The 23,748-nt window shown below is 44.9% G+C and overlaps 1 protein-coding gene across 1 annotated transcript in view; it reads left to right on the forward strand.

The window, feature by feature from the left end:
* Positions 1–23,748, forward strand: part of LOC140479625 (pappalysin-2-like) — a 409,230-nt gene that overhangs the window by 272,847 nt on the left and 112,635 nt on the right. Inside the window, exons 16-17 of the mRNA XM_072573508.1 lie at positions 1,956–2,169; positions 17,673–17,841. Coding sequence (XP_072429609.1) covers positions 1,956–2,169; positions 17,673–17,841 — 383 coding nt within the window. The remainder of the gene's footprint in view (positions 1–1,955; positions 2,170–17,672; positions 17,842–23,748) is intronic.

Consider the following 23,748-nt stretch of genomic DNA (forward strand, 5'->3'; position numbering starts at 1 on the left):
TTTTGCTGACTTTTGGAAAACACCTGTTAGTGACGCAGTGTGGTCAGATTTACCAGATTTGATGACTATCTATTCTGTGACCTCATCAAGGTTCCTGGTGTTGCCTGAGTGTAAAAGCATTGGCTCTGCAATATCTAACTCCCGGGATGTAATAGACAACCTTCAAGTGCTGCTGACAACATTCAAACCCTCAAGACACCGAGCAAGCCATACTATTGTAACTAACCCATCAACACTGGGGGTAGGTAGCACCGTCTCTGGGTATCTAGAGGTGGGCATGGTAGAACTTAAACTCTCATTCTTTGAGCCTTTAGTGTATGTTTTCAGCTATACAAACCTTCATGGCAATTCTAGAAACTTTAACACAATTGCAAGTACTAGAAGCTACACAAATTAATAGGTAGGGCCATATTTTCTTGCAGAGAGATAGAACATGTACACACTTTGCACTTATTTCAACTCAACAAAATAGATGACTGCTATTCTCATTCATGCCTTCGGGCAAGATCTTGACCAGTCTAATTAGCCTGTCTGATTTAATGTTCAAACTAAATTTGGCAGTTAAAAGTCACTCATCATTAACTGGTGCATTCATCATGACAAAACCTTTACTGTTCTGAGGCCACTTGCCAACCAGTCAGCACCCTTTTCTTATGCAGTTTTTCCATTTGAAATTTGGCATTCGGGTATAATCCTGATGAGAGCATGATGCTTTTGTCAAACAATTTGTGAATCCTTCCAACGTATGCCCGTGACTGATAGCAAGAGTGGGAGACATTCCTGGTTAACTGTGCAATGGGAAGAACTCACAGCCCTGGCCATCACCATCCATAGGCACAGAGTTATATTGTGTATAGAAAACTGTGTGTTGGACTCCTGTGGGGGCAGGCTGTTGGTATGGTTATCAGTGGATCACACCCAATGCTCACAGCATGGGATTGGACCTGCCTTCCAGTTGGAGTTGGATTCAGGACCTTGCTGCCTCGCTTTTACCCACATTGGAGGTTGTGGAGCTCAGGGGTTGGACCTGCCTTTTAGCAGGAAAGTGAAGAAGATCGACTGAATTGGAATCCACTTCTGAGCTGCCAAGTCTGCAGGCATTCAGTGCATTGTCAGCAGCCATTTCCAGCTGGGGTTTGTGTAATGTCTGAATGTCAGGCCGACGGTCAATTGTTGAAACACTGGAGCCCTCCAGCTTTGGAACTAGGTAGCCTGTAACCAACAGGGGCATGTCACTGCTGGAAACACTGACTCTGCAGGACTTCACTGGTGAACAATTGACTCAAGTTGTCTGAATGGGGGGGGCAATCTTTCATTGTCCCTCTGATCAGCAGCACAGTGTCTCTGGCGAGAGCCAGATTTGCAGAGGGTTTATTGGGCAACGTTGGCCAATCAAACACGTGGAAAACCATGAGTTCACCGTGAGGTTAATGGCTTTGGCCCTGTGCGCAGTCTGAATGGCAAATGTGGGCGTCTGAGCAGCAGGATAAACCTTTCCGATGCTCGAATGCATTTGGGAGAGGGAACACGTTCGGCAGCGAGTGAGTTAAACTGTTTCGGAGACTGTTGAGGAGTGAAGTCCTGCCAAGCTGCTGCTCAGAACAGTGTCACCGTTCATCAGCATTGTCCTTTGATTGATCAGTGGAATAACGCTGGGCTTTTTGCAAACATATGGTTCCAATTTGGAATTCTGTGTTTCGAGGGTTTTATGTTTGTGAAATATGCTGTTGTCATAACCTTTTAAAATCCCGAGAGCTGCCAACAATTTATACCTAAAATAAAACTGAGTATGCATTAAAATAGCACTGAGGGGGGGAAGGGGCATTCTTCACATCTTTAGATGGAGGCATGTATGTATGATACCTGAGCATGTTGCAGGTTCCTTATGTTAAGCTGCAGGATAGAATCAAGAGAATGATGAAGCTGCCACTCTATTCATTGCTTTTTCTCTTCAGGAGAGAACCACTCATTGATGTGTATGGCAGATGGCTTGTGGTCACTGCCCGAGGCGTACTGCAAGGTGGAATGCCATACACCGCCACCAATCGCTAATGCCAAGCTGCTGGTGCCAAAGTGTCAACAGGGAGCTCATGACGTTGGTTCTGTCTGCAGATACAAGTGTGCCCCTGGCTACTACGTCCGTGGGAATCCCGACAAGAGATCCAGAAAGTGAGTAAGCCTTCCTCCACTTCCTCTAGACCAGAGAACGAGCAGCCCAGTCTGAGTTCAAATGGTGAAGCTGTAACCGGAGTAGCCTCGGGATGCCCTCTGGAGGGAGCAGGCTTGCCCAGTGCTGAGTTTAACGGCTGCAGGGCAGGTAGGGAGTCCGGAGTCTGTCTACATCATCCTCACTCCACATGCTCAGGAAGGGCTGTGTTTGTAAATGCAACCTTCCAACTCCCAGAGGAACTTGAGTATGTGTTTGTGTTCCACCACTGGCTGCAGCAGCTCTAGCTACAGAGGGTTTCCGTCCTGATAGTCCCTGTCAAAACCGTACTCCTCGTCTAAGATGCTTCTTCTCTTTGACCAAATGTATCTGTTTATATGATTCCTTGCCAAATTCTGCTCGGTCATCGATACTCTGAAATACCTTGCAATACACTGTTTGAACAAGCTGTGTAAATACAAATTATTTCCTGTGAGCCTGTTTGCATATGTGTGTGTGTGCGTGTGTGTGTGTCTGTCTCTCTGTCTGTGTGCCACTGTGTCCATGCATCAGTGTATCCTGTTACCACTTATGCTGTGAAAGATTCTAAATCTATTTTGAGTTTGCCTGAGCTCTTGTAGACTTATCTGCCCACACTGTGCAGGAGCTCAGTCAGAACAATATAACATAGTGTATTATATAGTTTCATTCATCCCATTCCACGGTCAGCACAACTGATCCGATCAGGTTAGAGACAGGGCTCCTAACATTCGTGGATAGTATTGTGCAGTGCAATGAATTCATAGAGATAGCTGCAGTCTGTACTACTCAATGCTTGAAAGCACACATGAAACGGGACAGCGATAAAAGCAAGAGGAGAGGTACCTTTCACGTATTCTTGAACACAAATCTCCCATGAACGTATCAGAAGGAATCTGTATGTGAAATATAGGGCCACAGATGTTGACCCCAGGATATGAGTGTGCACTTGAAGTTTGTGGCCAGTTCAGTGGATCATGAATGCTTTGAGCAGAAAACTCATGGAATTAACAAAGGGGCCAAATTGATCTGAAGAAGTGGTGTGAGCTAGAAACAGTTCCGTGGTCTTGTATCATCTGATGAAGGAGCGGAGCTCCGAAAGCTAGTGCTTCCAAATAAGCTTGTTGGACTATAACCTGTTGTTGTGCGATTTTTAACTTTGTACACCCTAGTCCCACACCAGCACCTTCAAATCAGTCTTGTATCACAAAGACCTTGTTATATAACATATGATTGAGACCTGTGGATCGGCCCAGTGAGAGTTCACACTGACCTATAATTAGCAGTTTATGTAGAGATACTGATTATGTGACACCTTCACAACTCTATCATGTTAGCCACTGATTATATGCAATATCAGTAGAAGGAGTAGTTTGACCAACTGGACATACATAATCAGGCTTCCTTGCTATCTATTGCCTCTTCCCCCCTTTCAGTTGTTCTCTTGTCCTCTTCCCTTGTTTCAGTCTTCCTTCCTCTCTGTTCTGATTCAGAAAGAGATGGCCACTGACTGACTGATTGATTCTTTAGAGTGATGGATCCAGATACAGTCAGGACCTGTGCTGTCCCTTGTCCAATACTGAAAGCTAATGCCAAATTCTTGAAGTCAGTGCTCCCAAGAGTGAAAACAGCAAGAAATTGCCCTAGAAACTCCTGGACCTTGACAGCCACAACACATCTTATATTCATTGAAATTAATTCAATTCCTGAAACAGACTTTATTCATAGTAATGTTCACTGTGTTACTTGGAAATAATTGTTTGTTCTTCAGACATTTGGTGTTCTGGGTACAATATTACATGCTCACATATGTTTATACTCCACTCTCCAAGTCTGTCTGGAGTATTGGTTTTACTGGCAATTCGCAGCTGGTTTTAACCCAATGTCCCTACTGTTAGTGTGAGTGGTTATGTACATAAATGCATTCAACCAGGGTGTGTGTGTGTGTGTGTGTGATAGAGAGAGAGAGAGAGAGAGAGAAAGATCGAGAGAGAGAGAAAGATGGACCTACATAGCCATATGTGCATATGAGTGAGACTACACACTTGTGTAGGTGAGCAGGGCTGTGCACATGTGCCTTTGCATGGGAGGGAGGTTGTACACATGAATGTGTAGCTTGAATGGTGCTGTTGAAATGGAAGTTGCGTGTGACACTTGGCAAAGGATTCTCCCTACTTCTTCCAATAATCGTGTGTTAATAATTGGGCGAGGAAGGGTGTTCTGGTCCCTGAGACTGTGCTCCCTTGAGGAGTGTAGGGATGAAACTTGGCCGCAATCGATGTGCCCTTTTGAGTTTCAGTGTACCGAACTGTGATATGTACAGTCATGCTGGGAGGTCTGGGCCAGGCAATAAGAAGCACACTTGCAGCAATGATGTCTCCTGTTTCGCCACAAGGGCATGTACTTTTACTAGAAAGAGGTATGCTGCAGTGAGGTGCACCAATTTCAAGGGGAATTCCTTCTAACAGAGTGCAGTGATTGGAAATGGTTAACAATCCTGCGAAGGGGTGACAAGAGACAACCTTTGAATCTAACGCATCAAAGTTGTTGTGAGACTGTCCAATCCAACTGAGCGAGAGGGCAAATGTGATTGGCATCACATTGTCCCTGAACTGTTCCCCTTTCCCCCTCTGTATGTATTGGTGTCATGATTTAGTGTGCATGGGTTAATTACTATCAATCAGCTTTACCCATTTATCATGCTTCTTTGTTCTGTTAACAGCTTATTTTGCTTCCAGCCCCTCAGCAGCGATTGACTTTCTAGTCTCTTCTCTTCAACAGAGAGCAATTGGCAAAAGTGATTGGATTATCAGCCTCTTTAGTTGGAGAACATGTTCTGCTGTCTAGCGGAGGGTGTGGGATGAAACAGCAGGGGGGAGCTATTCTAGGATGGGGAGGAGGAATATAATCAAAAATCCTCTCATCTTTCCTGTAAACTTCCCAACCATTCCTGCTCCGAACTCCTGCTTTCCAGCCCCTCACTCTTCAGTATATTGCTGCTGCCTTCTCAACATTCCTGTACTTCCATGTTCATTCCTAGAAGAACCTGGGCCATAACCTGATCCTTCTGTTAGTGTTAATGCCAAGCAAGAGAGCGTTGGGGTTAACTTCTTTTGAAGGTGCGGGTGGGAAGCGGACTGGACTGAATCATCCCAGTCATTTTACAACACTCTCGGTGTGAGCTTCTTGCAGAGAGAGAAGATGGTGGACTGACCGGATCCTAGTAGCTCCCACTCATCAGATTAGCTGTCAGAACCACATTCCTTCAGTCCATCCGCTCTAGTGCAGTGTCTGAACATAGAACAGTGAAAAGTACAGCACAGAACAGGCCTCTTGGCCCACGATGTTGTGCCAAGGATTATTCCTAATCTAAAATAAAATAACCTAACCTACGCACCCCTCAACTCACTGCTGTCCATGTGCACGTCCAGCGCTCGCTTAAGTGTCCCTAATGACTCTGCTTCCATTATCACCTCTGGCAACGCATTCCATGCATTCACAACTCTCTGCGTAAAGAATTTACCTCTGACATCTTCTCTATACCCTCCTCCTAATATCTTAAAACTATGAACCCTCATGCCAGTCAATCCTGCACTGGAGAAAGGTCTCTGGCTATTGACTCTATCCATGCCCCTCATTACCTTGTATACCTCGATCCTCCTTGTCTCCAGAGAGGAAAGTCCAAGCTTAGTCAACCTCTCTTCGTAAGACAAGCCCTCCAGTGCAGGCAGCATCCTGATAAACCTTCTTTGCACCCTCTCCAAAGCCTCCGTATGTTTCCTATAATAGGGCAACCAGAACTGGATGCAATATTCCAAGTGTGTGGTCTCACCAGGGTCTTGTAGAGCTGCAGCAAAATCTCATGGCTCTTAAACCTGATTTCCCCCTGTTAATGAAAGCCGAAACACCATATGCTTTCTTAACAACCCTATCCACTTGGGTCGCAACTTTGAGGGATCTATGTACTTGCACACCCAGATCCCTCTGTTCCTCCACACTGCAAAGAATCCTGTCTTTAATCCTATATTCAGCATTCAAGTTCGACCTTCCAAAATGCACCTTCTTGCATTTATCCAGGTTGAACTCCATCTGCCATCTGCATCTTGTCTCTGTCGTGCTGCAGCCTGCAATAGCCCTCGATAATATCAACGGCACCTCCAACCTTTGTGTCATCAGCAAATGTTCTAATCCACCCCTCGACCTCCTCATCCAAGTCATTTATAAAAACTACAAAGAGCAGAGGCCTAAGAACAGAGCCCTGCAGGACACCACTCACCACTGACCTCCAGGCTGAACTACAAACACTCTCTGCCTTCAGTCAGCCAACCAATTCTGAATCCACCTGTATCACATACCTCCTGACATTATGAATGAGCCTACCATGGGGAACCTTATCAAATGCCTTGCTGAAGTCCAGATACACCACATCCACTGCTTGACCTTTGTCGAGTTGTCTCGTCACCTCCTCGAAGAACTCAATAAGATTTGTGAGGCATGACCTGCCCCTCACAAAGCCATGCTGACTGGCTTTAATCATGCTATGCTTTTCCAAATAGTCATAAATCCTATCCCCCAGAATTCTTTCCAAAACCTTGCTGACCACAGACATAAGACTGACTGGTCTGTAATTGCCAGGGATTTCCCTATTCCCCTTCTTGAAAAGAGGAACAATATTTGCCTCCCTCCCATCCTCCAGTACGACTCCCATGTAGAGTGAGGAGGCAAAGATCTTCGCCAGCGGCTGAGCAACCTCCTTTCTCGCTTCCCAGAACAACCTAGGATTAATCTGGTCTCGCCCTGGAGACCTAACAATCGTAGTGTTTGCCAAAATTTCCAGCACATTAACTTCATTAGTCTTATTCTGTTCAAGCCTGTTACCCAGCTCCTTAAAGTTTTCATTTGCAAAAGTTCCCTTTCCTCAATGAAAACTGAAGCAAAAATCTCATTTAGGATTTCCCCTATCTGCTCAGACTCCACACACAAGTTCCCTCCGCTATCCCTGATCGGCCCTACCTTCTCCCTGATCATTCTCTTATTCCTCACATATGAGTAAAATACCTTTGGGTTCTCCCTAATCTTCTTGCCAAGCCTTTTTCGTGCCCCCTCCTGGGTCTCCTCTGTCCATTTCTGAGCTCCTTTCTATTAAACCTGTATTCCTCTAAAGCTGTGCTAGATCCTTGCTCTCTCCACCTTACGTAAGCTGCTGTCTTCCTTTTGACGAGAAGCCCCTCTGTTCTTGTTATTCAAGGCACCTTAATCTTACCCCTTGCCTGTCTCAGAGGAACAAATTTGGGCATCACTCGCAACAACTGCTCCTTAAACAGGCTCCACATGTCTATTGTGCTCTTCCTGTGGAACAATTACTCCCAATCTGTACTTCCCAATTCTTGTCTGATAGCATCATAATTTCCTTTTCCCCAATAAAATATCTTCCCTTGGTAACTGCTCCTTTCCCTCTCCAAGGCTGTGGTAAATGTGAGGCAGTTGTGGTCACTGTCACCAAAGTGTTCTCCCACCGCGAAATCTGGCACCTGTCCTGGCTCGTTGCCGAGCACCAAATTCAAAATGGCCTCTCCCCTCGTCAGCCTGTCTACATATGGAGTAAGGGAACCCTCCTGAATGCACTGACAAAAATGGCTCCATCCAAACCATCTACACTAAGGAGGTTCCAGTCAATATTGGGAAAGTTGAAGTCACCAATAACAACAACCCTGCTACATCTGCATTTTTTCCAAAATCTGCCGGCGTATGAGTTCCTTCAATCTCCCTAATGCTATTAGGTGGTCTATAGAAAGCCCCCAATGAGGTAGCTGTTCCCTTGCTATTCCTAACTTCACCATACTGACTCGGTAGACAAACCTTAACTCGACAACCTTCATTTCTGTAGCTATGATGCACTCTCTGATTAGCAATACTACACTCCCTCCTCTTTTTCCACCCTCCCTGTTCTTTTTAAATGTTCTAAACCCTAGAACATCTAGCAACCATTACTGCCTCTGTGAAACCCACGTCTCCGTTATGGCTACAACATCATAATTCCAAGTACTGATCCATACTCTAAGTTCAGCACTCTTATTTCTGACACTCTTTGCGTTAAAGCAAACACACTTTAACTGATCCCTTTGTGTCATCACGTGAACAACATTCCCGATAGATTCACTACATCCTGTCGTTGCACCATCTACAATTATCCCCCTCTCAGATTTGTAGCTCTGGTTCCCATTCCCTTACAAACTAGTTTAAACCCTACCAAACCACACGAGCAAATCTCCCACCCAGGACATTTGTGTCCCTCCAGTTCAGGTGCAACGCTTCCTTCATGTACAGGTCCCACCTTACCCAGAAGGCATCCCAATGGTCTAAGTATCTGAAACCCTCCCACCTGCATCAACCTTGCAACCAGGTGTTAAGCTTCACTCGCTGCCTGTTCCTTACCTCACTGTCTCGAGGCACCGGTAGCAAACCTGAGATCACTATTCTATTTTTTCTGCTCTTCAGCTTCCAACCTAACTCTCTGTAGTCACTTTTCAGATCCTCCATCCCTTTCCTGGCTATATCATTGGTGCCAATATGTACCACGATTTCTGGCTGCTCACCCTCCCCCTTCAGAATCTTGTAAACCCAATCGGTGACATCCTGGATCCTGGTACCGGGGAGACAACACACCTTTCGGGAGTTCCGTTCCTGACCACAAAATCTCCTGTCAATCAGTCTAACTATTGAATCCTCTACCACTAATGCTTTTCTATTCCCCCCCCCCCGCCCTTCTCTTCTGAGCCTCAGTGCCAAAGACCTGACAATTATGGCTTTGCCCTGGTAGACCGTCCCCACCAGCAGTATCCAAAACGGTATACATATTGCCGAGGGGAATGGCCACAAGGGATCCCTGCTCTGACCGTTGATTCCCTTTCCTCTCCCTGACTGTAACCCAGCTGTCCTTATCCTGTGTCTGAGGACTGGCCACCTCTCAACTTCTCTCGCAGCCTCCCGGATGATCCGCAGTTCATCCGGCTCCGGCTCCTGCTCCAGTTCCCGAACTCAGTTTTCCAGGAGCTGGAGTTGGGTGCACTTCCCGCAGATGTGGTCGGTAGAAACGTGTGCAGTGTCTCTCACCTGCCACGTTCTGCAGGTGGAACATGCAACTGCCCTATCAGCCATACCCTGCTAATCTGAAAGTCCACACAGGGTTAAACAAAGAAGAGAAGAAAATTAAAAAAAAGAGAGAAAACCTGAAAACTTACCAATTTTACAGACTCTTGGTAAAGTTAGAGGAGGTGGGTGGGAGGAAGGGAGGCCCTACTGTGTAGGGTCTCGGGGTTAGGCCTCACCCACTTTTTAAAAAAAAAGTCTGAGTATTTGCATTTGGGCTATCAAGGATTAGCAGCAGAAGTAATCTCGTTCTGCTGAACCCTTGAGTAAAGGCCAGGCCTGTGCTATAGCCTTCGCTCCAGTTCCGGCAACCAACCTTATGGGGCAGGTGCAGAGCTTAAGGAGATTCACTGGAGTGGTCCCAGGGTCAGGAGGCTTCGATCACATGGACGACTGGAGGAACTGAGAATGTTCTTGAAGGAGTGGGGAAGTTTTAATAGAGATATTCAAAATTATGAAGGCTTTTGAGACATTGAAATAAAGGGGAAATGTTTCCACTGGCAGGAAGATGGATATGAAGAGGATACTGAGTGAGTGAATATAGGTTATACAGAGTGACAGGACTCTACTTTTTGCAATGAATGTGCAACACTTTACATTTGGGATTGCCAATATCTTTACCTTGGACATGCATTTAAGGAAAGTATCTTCATGTTTTGGTTCTTTTTCTGATAGAATGTGGGGCCTTGCACAGATGCATATCGACGACTCCTTCTCAATCCCTAACTTCTCATCCATTATTAATGCACGTTGTGCACATCCTTTTGGTTAATGTTAAATTGAGAGTCAGGCATCTAACAAGCGAGATGTGGCAGCTTTTCTCATCATTTCCATTCCAAGGTTTCTTCGATAGAGGTGAGCAGCCTCATTTCAACATGGATTTCTCGATCACCAAGCTGGGAGAGGAATGATCTCCAAAGAGTTCCTAACACCGCACAATCACCACCATAAGCATGTGCCACCTGTACTCCAAAATCTATTAGGAACAAACCAGAACTTGAAGAGATACACACATCAGTCAAGTTACCCCTCACACTTCTAAACTCCATGAAGACAAACCTAACCCATTCCATGTTTCCTTTTCTCATAAGACAATCTATGGTATTCCATATGTCAGTCCAGTAAACTTCCGCTGAACACCATCCCAATGCATTTAAAGTCTTCCTTAAATATAGAGATCAGAGCTTCACATGGTGTTGGTAATGCACTCCCACCAATGTCCTGTGCAATGTGTTTACTTTTATGCTCAATACCTCATGTAATGGAGGTATTGAACAGCATTCCATCAAACGTTTTAATCATTTGCGTACCTGCCTGTTTGTGACTTCATGCACAGGATCACATAGGTCCCTCTGCACATCAGAATGTTGCTGCCATTCTACATTTAAATAATACCCTGCTTTTTTTTCATTCTTTCTGCCAAAGTGAGAAACTTAACATTTTACCACATTATACTTGACCTGCCAGATTTTTGCCCGCTCGCATAGTTACCTGCCGCAGTCTGCTTCCTTGTTTTGTCCTCTCCATGACATACTCTCTCAGCTACCTTTTGTGTCATTTACAAGTGTTACCACCATGCCCTTGTTCACCTTATCTAATCATTAATATAAATTGTAGAAAGAGGAGGTCTCAATATACATGGAGCTGTGTGGACCTCATTCACCATATTCTGCTAAAGAGAAAATGGTTAATGTCTGGTATATTTGTACATTATGTACAAGCCGATATTTTCTGCTGGCAGGTCATACCAGCGTGGTAACTTAGAACATAGAACATAGAAAAATACAGCGCAGTATAGGCCCTTCAGCCCTCGATGTTGTGCCGACCGAAGCCTACCTAACCTACACTAGCCCAATAACCTCCATATGCTTGTCCAATGCCCGCTTGAATGACCATAAAGAGGGAGAGTCCACCACTGCTACTGGCAGGGCATTCCATGAACTCACAACCCGCTGAGTAAAAGATCTACCCCTAACATCTGTCCTATACCTACCACCCCTTAATTTAAAGCTGTGTCCCCTAGTAACAGCTGACTTCATTAGTGGAAAAAGGTTCTCACTGTCAACCCTATTTAAACCCCTAATCATCTTGTACACCTCTATCAAATCTCCCCTAAACCTTCTTTTCTCCAATGAGAAAAGCCCCAAGTGCCTCAGCCTTTCCTCATACGATCTTCCTACCATGCCAGGCAGCATCCTGGTAAACCTCCTCTGCACTCGTTCCAATGCCTCCACATCCTTCCTATAATATGGTGACCAAAACTGCACACAATACTCCAGATAAGGCCGCACCAGAGTCTTATACAACTGCAACATGACCTCAGGACTCCGGAACTCAATTCCTCTACCAATAAAGCCCAGTCCACCATATGCCTTCTTCACAGCACTATTTACCTGGGTGGCAACTTTCAAAGATCTGTGTACATGGACACCAAGATCCCTCTGCTCATCCACACTACCAAGTAGTCTACCATTAGCCCAGTAATCCATCATCTTGTTACTCCTACCAAAGTGAATGACTTCACACTTAGCTACATTGAATTCCATTTGCCACCTTACTGCCCAGCTCTGCAACTTATCTATATCGCGCTGTAACCTGCCACATCCTTCTTCGCTGTCCACAACTCCACCGACTTTCGTGTCATCCGCAAACTTGCTCACCCAGCCTTCAAGCCCCTTCTCCAGGTCATTTATAAAAATGACAAACAGCAATGGTCCCAAAACAGATCCTTGTGGAACACCGCTAGTAACTGCGCTCCAAGATGAACCTATACCATCAACTACTACCCTCTGTCTCCTTCCAGCCAGCCAATTCCTAGTCCAAACCTCTAATGCACCCTCAATGCCATACCTCCGTAGTTTTTGCATTAGCCTGCCATGGGGCACCTTATTGAACGCCTTGCTAAAATCCATATACACCACATCTACTGCTTTACCCTCATCCACTTCCTTGGTCACCTTCTCAAAGAATTCAATAAGGTTTGTGAGGCACGACCTGCCCTTCACAAAACCATGCTGACTATCCTTGATCACATTATTCCTATCCAGATGTTCATAAATCCTATCCCTTACAATTCTCTCTAAGACTTTGCCCACAACAGAAGTGAGACTCACTGGCCTATAGTTACTCGGGCTATTTCTGCTCCCCTTCTTGAACAAGGGGACCACATTCGCTATCCTCCAGTCTTCTGGCACTATTCCCGTAGACAACGACGACATAAAAATCAAGGCCAATGGCTCCGCTATCTCCTCCCTAGTTTCCCAGAGGATCCTAGGATAAATGCCATCAGGCCCAGGGGACTTATCTATTTTCATCCTTTCCAGAATTTCCAACACCTCTTCCCTACATACCTCAAAGCCATCCATTCTACTTAATTGTGACTCAGTATTCACATCGGCAACAATGTCCTGTTCCTGAGTGAATACTGAAGAAAAGTATTGATTTAGAGTCTCACCGATCTCCTCTGCCCCCACACACAACTTCCCACTACTATCCTTGACTGGACCGATACCTACCCTAGTCATCCTTTTCTTCCTGACATACCTATAGAAAGCCTTTGGGTTTTCCCTAATCCTACCAACTAAGGACTTTTCATGTCCCCTTCTCGCTGCTCTTAGCTCTCTCTTTAGATCCTTCCTGGCTACCTTATAACTCTCAATCACCCCAACTGAACCTTCACGCCTCATCTTTACATAGGCCGCCCTCTTCCCTTTCACAAGGGATTCCAATTCCTTGTTAAACCACGGCTCCCTCACAAGACCCTTTACTCCCTGCCTGACTGGTACATACTTATCAAGGACACCCATTAGCTTTTCCTTGAACAATCTCCACATATCATTTGTGTTCTTCCCTTGAAGCCTATTTTTCCAATCCACGCATCCTAAGTCATGCCTCACCGCATCATAATATCCCTGCCCCCAGCTATAACTGTTGCCCTGCAGTGCACACTTATCCCTCTCCATCACTAGAGTAAAAGTCACCGAGTTGTGGTCACTGCCCCCGAAGTGCTCACCTACCTCCAAGTCTAACACCTGGCCTGGTTCGTTACCTAGAACCAAATCCAGTATAGCCTCACCTCTTGTTGGCCTGTCTACATATTGTGTCAGGAAACCCTCCTGCACACATTGGACAAACACCGACCCATCTAACGAACTCGAGCTATAGCTTTCCCAGTCAATATCTGGGAAGTTAAAGTCCCCCATCATAACTCTCACATCATAAACTCTTACTTGTTCAAAGCCTTTATTTGGCACCCTTGTAAAATGTCATTTGGAAATCCAAGTACAGGACATCATTATGTTCCCCAGTATCTATAGCCCATCTTGCTCCTTCAAAGAATTCCATCAGGTTGGTTAGACATGGTTTTCCTTCCACAAAACCCTGCTAACTCGATCTGATTGCTGTGGGTTTTTCCAGGAAACTAATTATAGTTTCTATCTATCTATCTTTCTCTCATTGAATTAATCTTTATTTTTTAAAAAATGTATAGATCATGCAGCTACTGTGAAATCAGATGAAGTTTGCTTTGGGCTGTTGGTTTGCCGAAACACTTTGTTAAATTATTCTTTTACCTCCATTCTCTCCTGTTAGTTTCATCAGCGCAATATTTAAATTTGGGGTTGAGAGTGTGACCTCAGTTGTTTACCTTTGACTTGTGTCCTGTTGCTCTCTATCAGCTAAGTCTTTCCATACTTTCCCAGCAATTAGGTATCCCAAAAGGCTGATGTGGATATTAGATTGCAAGGTTGTTTCTGTGGAGTTTAACTGGGGGAAAATGAGGACTGCAGATGCTGGAGATGAGAGTCAAGAGTACGGTGCTGGAAAAGCACAGCAGGTCAGGCAGCATCCGAGGAGCAGGAGAATTGACGTTTCAGGCATAAGCCCTTCATCCGAAACTCCTGTGGAGTTTCACAGGGCTTGGTATTAGAACGCTATAGCTGACAGGAACCAGGGGCTATAGTAGCGCAGTCCCTCTGAGCTAGGAGGTCCAGGTTCAACTCCTACCTGCTGCAGAGGTCTGTCATAACATATCCAAACAAGGTGATTCAGATAATTAGCTGTACAAGAGGTTATCAATGGACTAGCCAGGTGGTTGGGATAGTGGCAAATGGAATTCAGTCCAAAGAAGTGTGAGGAAATGCCTTTGACGAGGGGCTGCACAATTAATGTAAGGATTCTAAGAAGAGTAGTGGAACTCTTTGACGGTATCAGAACAGACTGGTCAGCTGCATAAGCAAACACCTTTCGCAGCCATCTATAGTATGGAAGGGAGGACAGGTTATGGACAGAATGGTGATGCTAAAACAGTATAAAGCACAAATTTGGCTGCTACTAGACAACAGTGTACAGTTCTGGTCACCATCTCACAGGAAGGATGTGATTTCACAAGAGAGGATACTGAATATATCAATAAGGACTGGAGAATTTCATTACGAGTATAGGTTGGGGTAATTTTCCTTGAGACAGTGGAAGCTGAGAAGAGATCTCATTGAGCTGCAGAACATTGAGGATCATAAATCTGGTGGGCAGGAAGAATTTATTTCACTTCCAGAAAGGCCACAAGCTGGGGTGGGCGTGGATTTAAAGCAATTGGCAGAGGTCAAGGTGAGTTGAGGAGGAATTCTTTGACCAAGAAGTAGTTGGGTCTGGAACTCCTGATACATGAAAGGGTGGTAGAAGCTGAAATCATCACTGCATTTAAAATAAGAGAGCTGGGGCATGTATGCTCTTGAAAAGCTGTAAACTAAAGGATGAGGGACCAGTTGCTGTAAAGTGGCATTCAGCTGGATGGCTGTGCCAGAAATGTTTATGATGGTTTAGTCAGGTCTTCATAACATTCACTTCATTGGCCCCCATATAGCTATTATAATATGGTGTGAAATATTAATTGACTGAGATGTAGAAGTTGGGAGAAGCGCATTAGTGAAGCACTAACAAGTGTTATCTTGGTTAGAGTGTTAAAGGGAAGCTGCCCCATGAAAACTTATCTCGATGGTATATGCAAAATGCACTGCGCATTTACCTAAATTACTTAAAATGGATTCAGAATGTGACTTGCGAATCAATAATTGGTTGTACACTATTCTGGGTCTCAGTAAGTCCCAGCCTATTAACCTGTTTCAGTTAACTTTTTATATAATTAAGAAGGAATATCTGTTCAGTATTCAAAATCCCTGCTTTCTTTTCTGAAAAGTGGCAGAATATATTTTAATCCATGGTCATCTTCAGCGTTATTACCTCATTAACCCACTCTTGCTCCTTTAGGCTTCCCATGTGTCCTCATGGCCATACTGGATGTGTTTGATTGTTCAAGGAACAGAGGACATGCACTGCACAGGGTGGGTGGGGGTGGAGGTGTGGTGTGTGTGTGTGTGTGTGTGTGTATGTGGCTGTGCAGTCTTTTTTTGGCTGTTCCCAATGAGATCAAGTTCAACCTCCTGGTGAGTCAGCTCCTTGTGTAAAGCAGGGTGTTGGAGCCCATGTGGTGTTCTCATCTGATGTTTGACCGGGCACAAGAAAACAAATTTGGGAAAAAAAGTGATCTAAAATGCATATCAGAAGCTGCTTATTGTCAGGTTGCATGTAGAAGCCACTGTAAATAGTTCTGAAAGCCAACACAAACCACTCAATGTCTTTGTTATGTGAGGGGGTTGGCACTAAGGTGGAATGGGGGCTAAATAGGCAATTGGAAATCAATGCCAGAAAATTCGAGGTTGCGTAAATAAAGGTTATGAGGTCAGGCCAGGTGTTGTGTCAGGGCAAACAGATTGGAGGCTAGGTTTTAAAATATGGTTAAGTCATTATTAGTCTATTATGCCATTAACAGCTGGTGGAACAATGAGTTTTACAACCCAAGATATTTTGTGGGGATATTTCTGTCGCCACAAGGTATTTGGAGAGAGGAGAGTTAAGATGTTTTATTCAGCATATCACAGAATCAGAGATTTGTTCTGAGGGGTAACCTTATAGAGATTTATAAAATCATGAGGGCAGGGATAGGATAAATAGACAAGGTCTTTTCCCTTGGGTGGGGGTGACCAGAACCAGAGGGTATAAGTTCAGGGTGAGAGGGGAAAGACATCAAAGAGACCTAAGGGGCAACCTTTTCATACGGATGGTTGTGCCTGTATGGAATGAGCTGCCAGAGGAAGTGGTGGAGGCTGGTACAATTACAACATTTAAAAGGCATCTGGATGGGTGTATGATTAGGAAGGGGTTAGAGGGATATGGGCCAAGATTAGAATGGTGCTGGAAAGGCACAGCAGGTCAGGCAGCATCCGAGGAGCAGGAAAATCGATGTTTCAGGCAAAAGCCTGTACAATCCTTGATGAAGGATTCCTGCCCGAAATGACTATTTTCCTGCTCCTCGGATGCTGCCTGACCTGCTGTGCTTTTTCAGCACCACTCTAATCTTGACTCTAATCTCCAGCATCTGCAGTACCCACTTCTGCTAAGAGGGATATGGGCCAAGTGCTGACAAATGGGACTAGATTAGGTTAGGATATGTGGACGGCATGGACGAGTTGGACTGAACGGTCTGTTTCCATGCTGCAACATCTCTATGACTCTATAACTCTACTTGTTACATGCAGAAGAGGCCTTTCAGCCCATTGTGCCTGCACCGGTTCTATTAGCGAGTGTCAATCTCCTGACCTTTTGCCATATCACTGCACACCATTTTGATATAAATAACCATCCAATGCCATCTCGAATGCCTCAAGGGAACCTGCCTCCCACACACTGCCAGGCAGTGTATCACCTACCGACTCACTATGTGGATAGGTTTAGCGTATCCCCTATCGACTCGCTATGTGGATAGGTTTAGCCCATACCATACCAACTTGCTATGTGGATAGGTTTAGCACAAGCACAGTCGCGGCTGGTTCATGAAGTATATTCAATCATCTGTGATGGACAGATTTGTAACCAAAAAGAGAATGAAGGGTTATTGAGATGAGGTGGAAAAATGAGGTCAGAGACTGTTAGATCAGCCATTATCTTGTTGAATGGTGAAGCTGACATGATGGGCTGAATGGCCTACTTCTGCACATGTAACTTATGGAGTTAAACTGAGTAACTCTATTGCACGAGAGCGTAAGTAATAATGAACAAGTTCCTTCGGGGCTACAGAGTGAGTGACAGTGAACCGTTCCACTGGGTTACAGTGTGTGAGTGACAGTGAAGAACTCTATTGGGCAGAATATCTCAAACATGAACAAGCACTTCTGTAGTATATAAATTCTGATTAAGTCATTTGGAGTGATCATTGGTTTTACAAAGTGTATGAGTTACTTCTCTCTCCATTTCTGTTGGCCTTACAGTTTGTTTGTGTTCACAGAAAGTTGTTGAAGCTGCAGTGTTTGGAAGGTGGACATTGGGAGGAAGGTGGCTGTGACCCCGTGTTGTGCGATCCTCCTCCTCCAGTCTTTGAGGGAATGTACAACTGCACCAATGGTTTTGAGTTCGACAGCGTCTGCGTTATTCACTGTTATGACCGCACTGAAAAGGTGAGAATGAAGAAGGTCACTGCACCCTATTCGGTGAAAGTAGGGACTGCAGATGCTGGAGATCAGAGTCAAGGGCGTGATGCTGGGAAAACCCAGCAGGTCAGGCAGCGTCTGAGGAGCAGGAGAATCAACGTTTCAGGCTTAAGCCCTTCATTAGAAATTCAACACAGCCTGATCTGTTGTGCTTTTCCAGCACCACACACTTGACACTGGGCCCTACTGTTGACTCGTCCCCCTGTCTCCCCCTCTCTCCCCACAGATGCTCTCAGACCTGCTGAGTTTCTCCAGCTGTTTCTGCTTTTGCGTCAGATTTCCAGCATCTGCAGTTCTTTGCTTGATTTCAACGTTTATTTAGCATTCCTTGAAAGACCACTTATGGCTCAGTTTTACATTGATTGTCTGACAGCTGTCAATTCTAAAGGAGCATCCCAATTCGGTTGCTAATGGTGGAAACTCCATTCGAATGCTAACGATTTCCTGATACGCACTTCCGATTATTTGCACACTGTTCCTGTGGGCACTTATAATGAGGGCCTAGTTTCAAAGTGCAATCTCCAGTATTCTTGATAAAATGACGTAATTTATTTTTTAAAAAAAGGGTTTTAAGCAAATCATGATTCCTCAAGTTGCATGAATTATAGAGGAAGAGAGGGAGCTAATATAGTTGACATTGAATCGGGCTGTTAATGGCAACTGCTCGAATGGAAATAACAGCACAAGAGTTAGATCACATTTGGAAAGTATTTGCACTCAGTTACAAAATTCCCGCAAGTTAAATTTGCAATAAAATGGCAGTGCCAACTGCAGTAAAATACCAATTTTGTGATTATCGGGGATCAATCAAATTGACTTTAAGTCTGCTGCATTTCTTTTGCACCTTTTTATGTCTGTCGACATCAGAAGGCACTTCACAGCCAATTAAGTCCTTTTGAATTGTAGTCAGTGTTGTAATTTAAGAGGCACACAGCAACTCTTTTAAGCACAGCTAGTTCCTACAAATAGCAACCCAGTAATGATCTGTGCTAATGATCCAAGTTGTGGAATCATTTGTTGGCCACTCAACATTGAAGGCTGAAGTGTGACTTCTGCTTGAGAACGCAAAGTAACAACCGCATCGTTTTGATTTGGTTTACTGTTCACACACTGGCCTCTGAACCAGGATTTAGTAGGGTCGGGCCCAATTGCAAGATGGTTAACAGTAAGGTTAAGGAGAAGTGTGGTGTGGGTGAGGTGGCGCTAGCCTCAGTACTGGTGAAAGTTGACTCGGTGCCAATGGATAGCCTGCACAAGTACTCGGGTCAGTTTTCTTGCAAACTACTTAAGTAGCAAAGAAGAGATGGCTTTAAATTAAAAGAATCTTGTTTGCATAAATGTAGCCAATCAAGAAGTCAATCCAAGGCAGAGAGAAAAGTAGTAACTTGGGGAATTGGAGACAGAGAATAGCAGGATGATCAGAGATAAAGAGTCAAGGAATACATCCACCATCAATGTTATAAAGGTAGCACATTGACAGAATGAGAAGCTCTGTATCTGAATACACAAGCTTCATAACAAACTCAATTGGTGTACTTAGAAGCAAATAGTTATGATCCGGCAGCCATTATGGGGATATGGTTACAGGCAGACAAAGATTGGGTCCAGAATACTGAGTCGGTATCAGACTTTCAGTAAGATTAGGACGTTCAATAGAGGTACCTCCCTTAGTCATGGATCATTAATTGATCAATTATTAGAGAATTGAAGGGGCGGACTAGAACATTAAAGGGGCGATGCCAGAACTCTCAGTACAATATATTCCGAAGGTTCAAAGGGAGGATTCATTATCCAGGGTTGACTAAAGAAGTGAACGAGTATTTCAGACGTAAGGAAAAATCATATGATTTGGTGAAGATGTGTAGCACATCAAATGATTGGAGAAAATATAAAGAATAGCAGAGAATAATTCAGATGCTAATCAGGAGGAAGAAATTAGAATATGAGAAGGATCGAGCTGGGAATATGAAAATGGATAGCAAGAATTTCTGCAGATATTTAGAGAGGAAAAAGAATGAGTAAAGTGAGTTCTGGTCCTTTGCAGAAAGAGAAAAAAAAAAGGGTTAATCATAGATAACAAGAAAAAGACAGAAGAAATGAACAAATATTTCGCTTTAACCTTCACTGTTGAGAATACAAAAAAAAATCAGTAATACCGATAAATCAAGAGGTTGAGGAAAGAGAGGTAGTTGGTAAAATTAAAATCACTAGGGACATGATTCTGAGCAGACTGACTGATAGATTTTATTTGAGGGCCTTGAAAGAGTTTGCAGATGGGTTGGTGTTGACATTCCAAAATTGACTAGATTTATTCAGCCTGAGCAGTAGCAGATAGAAATCTTTTATTCACGAAGAGAGGTTGGCAGACAGCGGGAAATTATAGGTCAGTTAGTTTGACTTCTACCATGGGCAAGTTGTCAGAAATGTTTCTGGTCTAGTGCTAGAGCTTTTACTGTTGGTAGCAGCTACTGGATGGCAGGATCTAGCTGACCTACCAAGTAAATGGTCTTTTTTGCGCAGGAATAGATTGAGCTGACATCCCTTTGCTGGGGTGGTTGGAGGGTTGGAAAGAAAGCTTTCTGGGTTCCTCTGACTGCAACTCTCTGAACCTGTGGAGGTTACTGCCCCCATTGTTGACCAGGAGAATGACTGAGTTTATCACTGTTCGCTCGATTGTTTTCCATTTGCACTCTCTCCAAACAGTAACTCCCTCACATTGCCAAGCTCCTTCTGTATGCATGCTCGGCTTTGTCAGGCTGCACCAACTTTCTGGATCCCAGAATATCAACAAGACACTTTTACTTTTCTTATTCATTCATGGGATGTGGACGTCACTGGCTGGCCAGCATTTATTGCCCATTCCTAGTTGCCTTTGAGAAAGCAATGGTGAGCTGCCTTCTTGAGCCGCTGCAGTCCACCTGCTGTGCATTGACCCACAATGTCCTGAGGGAGGGAATTCTTAGATTTCCACCCAGCGGCAGTGAAGGAAGGGCGATATATTTCCAAGTGAGGATGGTGAGTGATTTTGAGGGGAACATGCAGGTGGTGGTGTTCCCTTGTGTCTGCTGTCCTTGTCCTTCCAGTTGGAAGTGGTCCTAGGTTTGGAAGGTGCTGTCAAAGCAGCCTTGGTGAATTTCTGCAATGCATCATGTAGGTAGTACGCACTGTTACTACTGAGAATTGGCGGTAGAGGGAGTGAATATTTGTGGATGCAGTGCCAATCAAGCTGGGCTCCTCTGTCCTGGGTGGTGTTAAGCTTCTTGAGTCTTGCTAGAGCAGTGTCCATCCAGGCAAGTGGAGAGTATTCCACCACACTCTGGACTTGAGCCTTGCAGATGATGGACAGGCAGGTGAATTACTCACTGCAGTATTCCTAGCTTCTGGCCAGCTCTTGCGGCTGCTCTGTTTGTGTGGTGAGTCCCTGGTCTATGGTAACCCCCAGGATATTGATTGTGGGGTACAGTGATGGTGATACCATTGAATGTCAAGGGGTGGTGGTTTGATTGTTTCTTATTGGAGATGATCATAGCCTGACATTTGTGTGACCTGAATGTTACTTGTCATTTGTCAGCCCAACTGTAGATATTGTCCAGATCTTGGTGCATTTCAACATGGACTGCTTCAGTATCTGAGCAGTCATGAATAGTGCTGAGCATTTTGCAATCTTCAGCATCCCAGTTCTGACTTTATGATGAAGGGAAGGTCATTAATGAAGCAGCTGAAGATGGTTTGTGCTGAGGACCCTTACTGTGGAATTCCTGCAGAGATGTCCTGGAGCTGAGATGACTGATCTCCAACAACCACAGCCATCTTCCTATGTGCTAGGTATGACTCCAGCCAGCGGAGAGTTTGCCCCCTGATACACATTGATTCCAGTTTTGCTAAGGGTCCTTGATGGCACACTTGGTTGAATTGACCTTGATGTCAAGGGCTGTCACTTTTACCTCCCGTCTGGAATTCAGCTCTTTTGTCTGTGTTTGAACCAAGGCTGTAATGAGGTTAGGAGGTTTGTGGCCCTGGTAGAACCCAAACTGGGTGTCACTGAGCAGGTTATTGCTGAGCTTGATAACTACTGTTAATGACACTTACTTTCCATCACTTTACTGATGATCAAGAGTAGATGGATGGGCTGGCAATTGGTCAGGTTGGATTTGTCCTGCTTTTTGTGTACAGAACATACCTGAGCAATTTTCCACCAATTATATCCTGGAACAGCTTGGCTAGGGGAGTGGCCAGTTTTGGAGCACAAGTCTCTACTACGTTTACCAGAATGTTGTCAGGGCTGGTAGCTTTTGCAGTATCCAGTGTCTCCAAACTGTTTCTTGATATCACATGGAGTGGATTGAATTGGCTGAAGATTGGTATCTATGCTGCTGGGGACCACTGGAGGAGGCCGATGTGGATCATCCACTTGGCACTTCTGACTGAAGATTGCTGCGAAAGCTTCAGCCTTATCTTTTGCGCTGATGTGCTGGGCTCTTCCGTCATTGAGGATGGGGTTATTTGCAGAGCCTCCTCCTCCAGTGAGTTGTTCAATTGTGCACCACCATCCATGACTGGATGTGACAGGACTGCAGAGCTTCGATCTGATCCGCTGGTAGGGGGATTGCTTAGCTTTGTCAGTCACTTGCTGCTTGTACCGTTTGGCATGCAAATAATCCTGACTTCACCAGGTTGGCACCTCCTCTTCAGCTATGCCTGCTGCTGCTCCTGGGATACCCTCCTGCACTCTCCATTGAACAAGGCTTGATCCCCTGACTTGATGGTAATAGTTGAGTGGGGGATATGCCAGGCCATGAGGTTACAGATTGTGCCAGAGTAAAATTCTGCTGCTGTTGACGGCCCACAGTGCCTCATGGATGCCCAGTTTGGAGTTGCTCGATCTGTTCAAAGTCTGTCCCATTTAGCACCGTGACAGTGTGGAGGGCATTCTCATTGTGAAGGCAGGACTTCGTCTCCACAAGGACTGTGCAGTGGACACTCTTACTGATGCTGTCACAGACAGATGCATCTGCAGCTGGCAGATTGGAAGGATGACGTCAGGTATGTTTTTTCCTCTTGTTGACTCCCTCACCACGTGATGCAGAATCATTCGAGCAGCTCTGTCCTTTAGGACCCGACCAGCTCGATCTGTAGTACTGTTGCTGAGCCACTATTGGTGATGGACATTGGAAGCCCCCACCAAGAATACATTTTGCACCCTTTCCATCCTCCGTGCTTTCTCCAAGTGTTGTTCAGTATGGAGGAGTACCGATTTTCATCAGCTGAGAGATGACCATATGTGGTAATCAGCAGGAGATTTCTCTGCCCATGTTTAACCTAAAGCCATGGGACTTCATGGGGTTTAGCATCAATGTTGAGAATGCCCAAGTCAACTCCCTCTCAACTGTATGTCACTGTGCCATCACCTTTGCTGGGGTCTGTCCTGCTCCTGAGACAGGACATATCCTGGGATGGTGATGGTGGTGTCTGGGACATAGTCATATTCACAGAGTCATACCTCACAGACAATGCCAGACTGTTCCTTGAGTAGTCTGTGAGACAGCTCTTCCAATGTTGGTACTGGCCCCCCAGATGATAGTAAAGAGGACATTGTAGGGTCAATAGAGTTGTTTCTGCCATTGTCTTTTCTGGTGCCGAAGTTGATGCCAGGTAATCCACCTGGTTTCATTTCTTTGTTGAGACCTCTGAGCAATTGGTACAACTGAGTGGCTTGCTAGGCTATTTATGCAAGTCAGCCACATTCGTTTGTGGAGTCATACGTAAGCCAGACCAGGTGAGGATGGCAGATTCCCTTGAAGGACATTAGTGAGCCAAATGGGTTTGTTCAACAATAGACAATGGCTTTATTGTCATCATAACCTTCTTAATTCG

Source organism: Chiloscyllium punctatum, chromosome 7, assembly GCF_047496795.1.
Source record: "Chiloscyllium punctatum isolate Juve2018m chromosome 7, sChiPun1.3, whole genome shotgun sequence".
NCBI classification, from domain to species: Eukaryota; Metazoa; Chordata; class Chondrichthyes; order Orectolobiformes; family Hemiscylliidae; genus Chiloscyllium; species Chiloscyllium punctatum.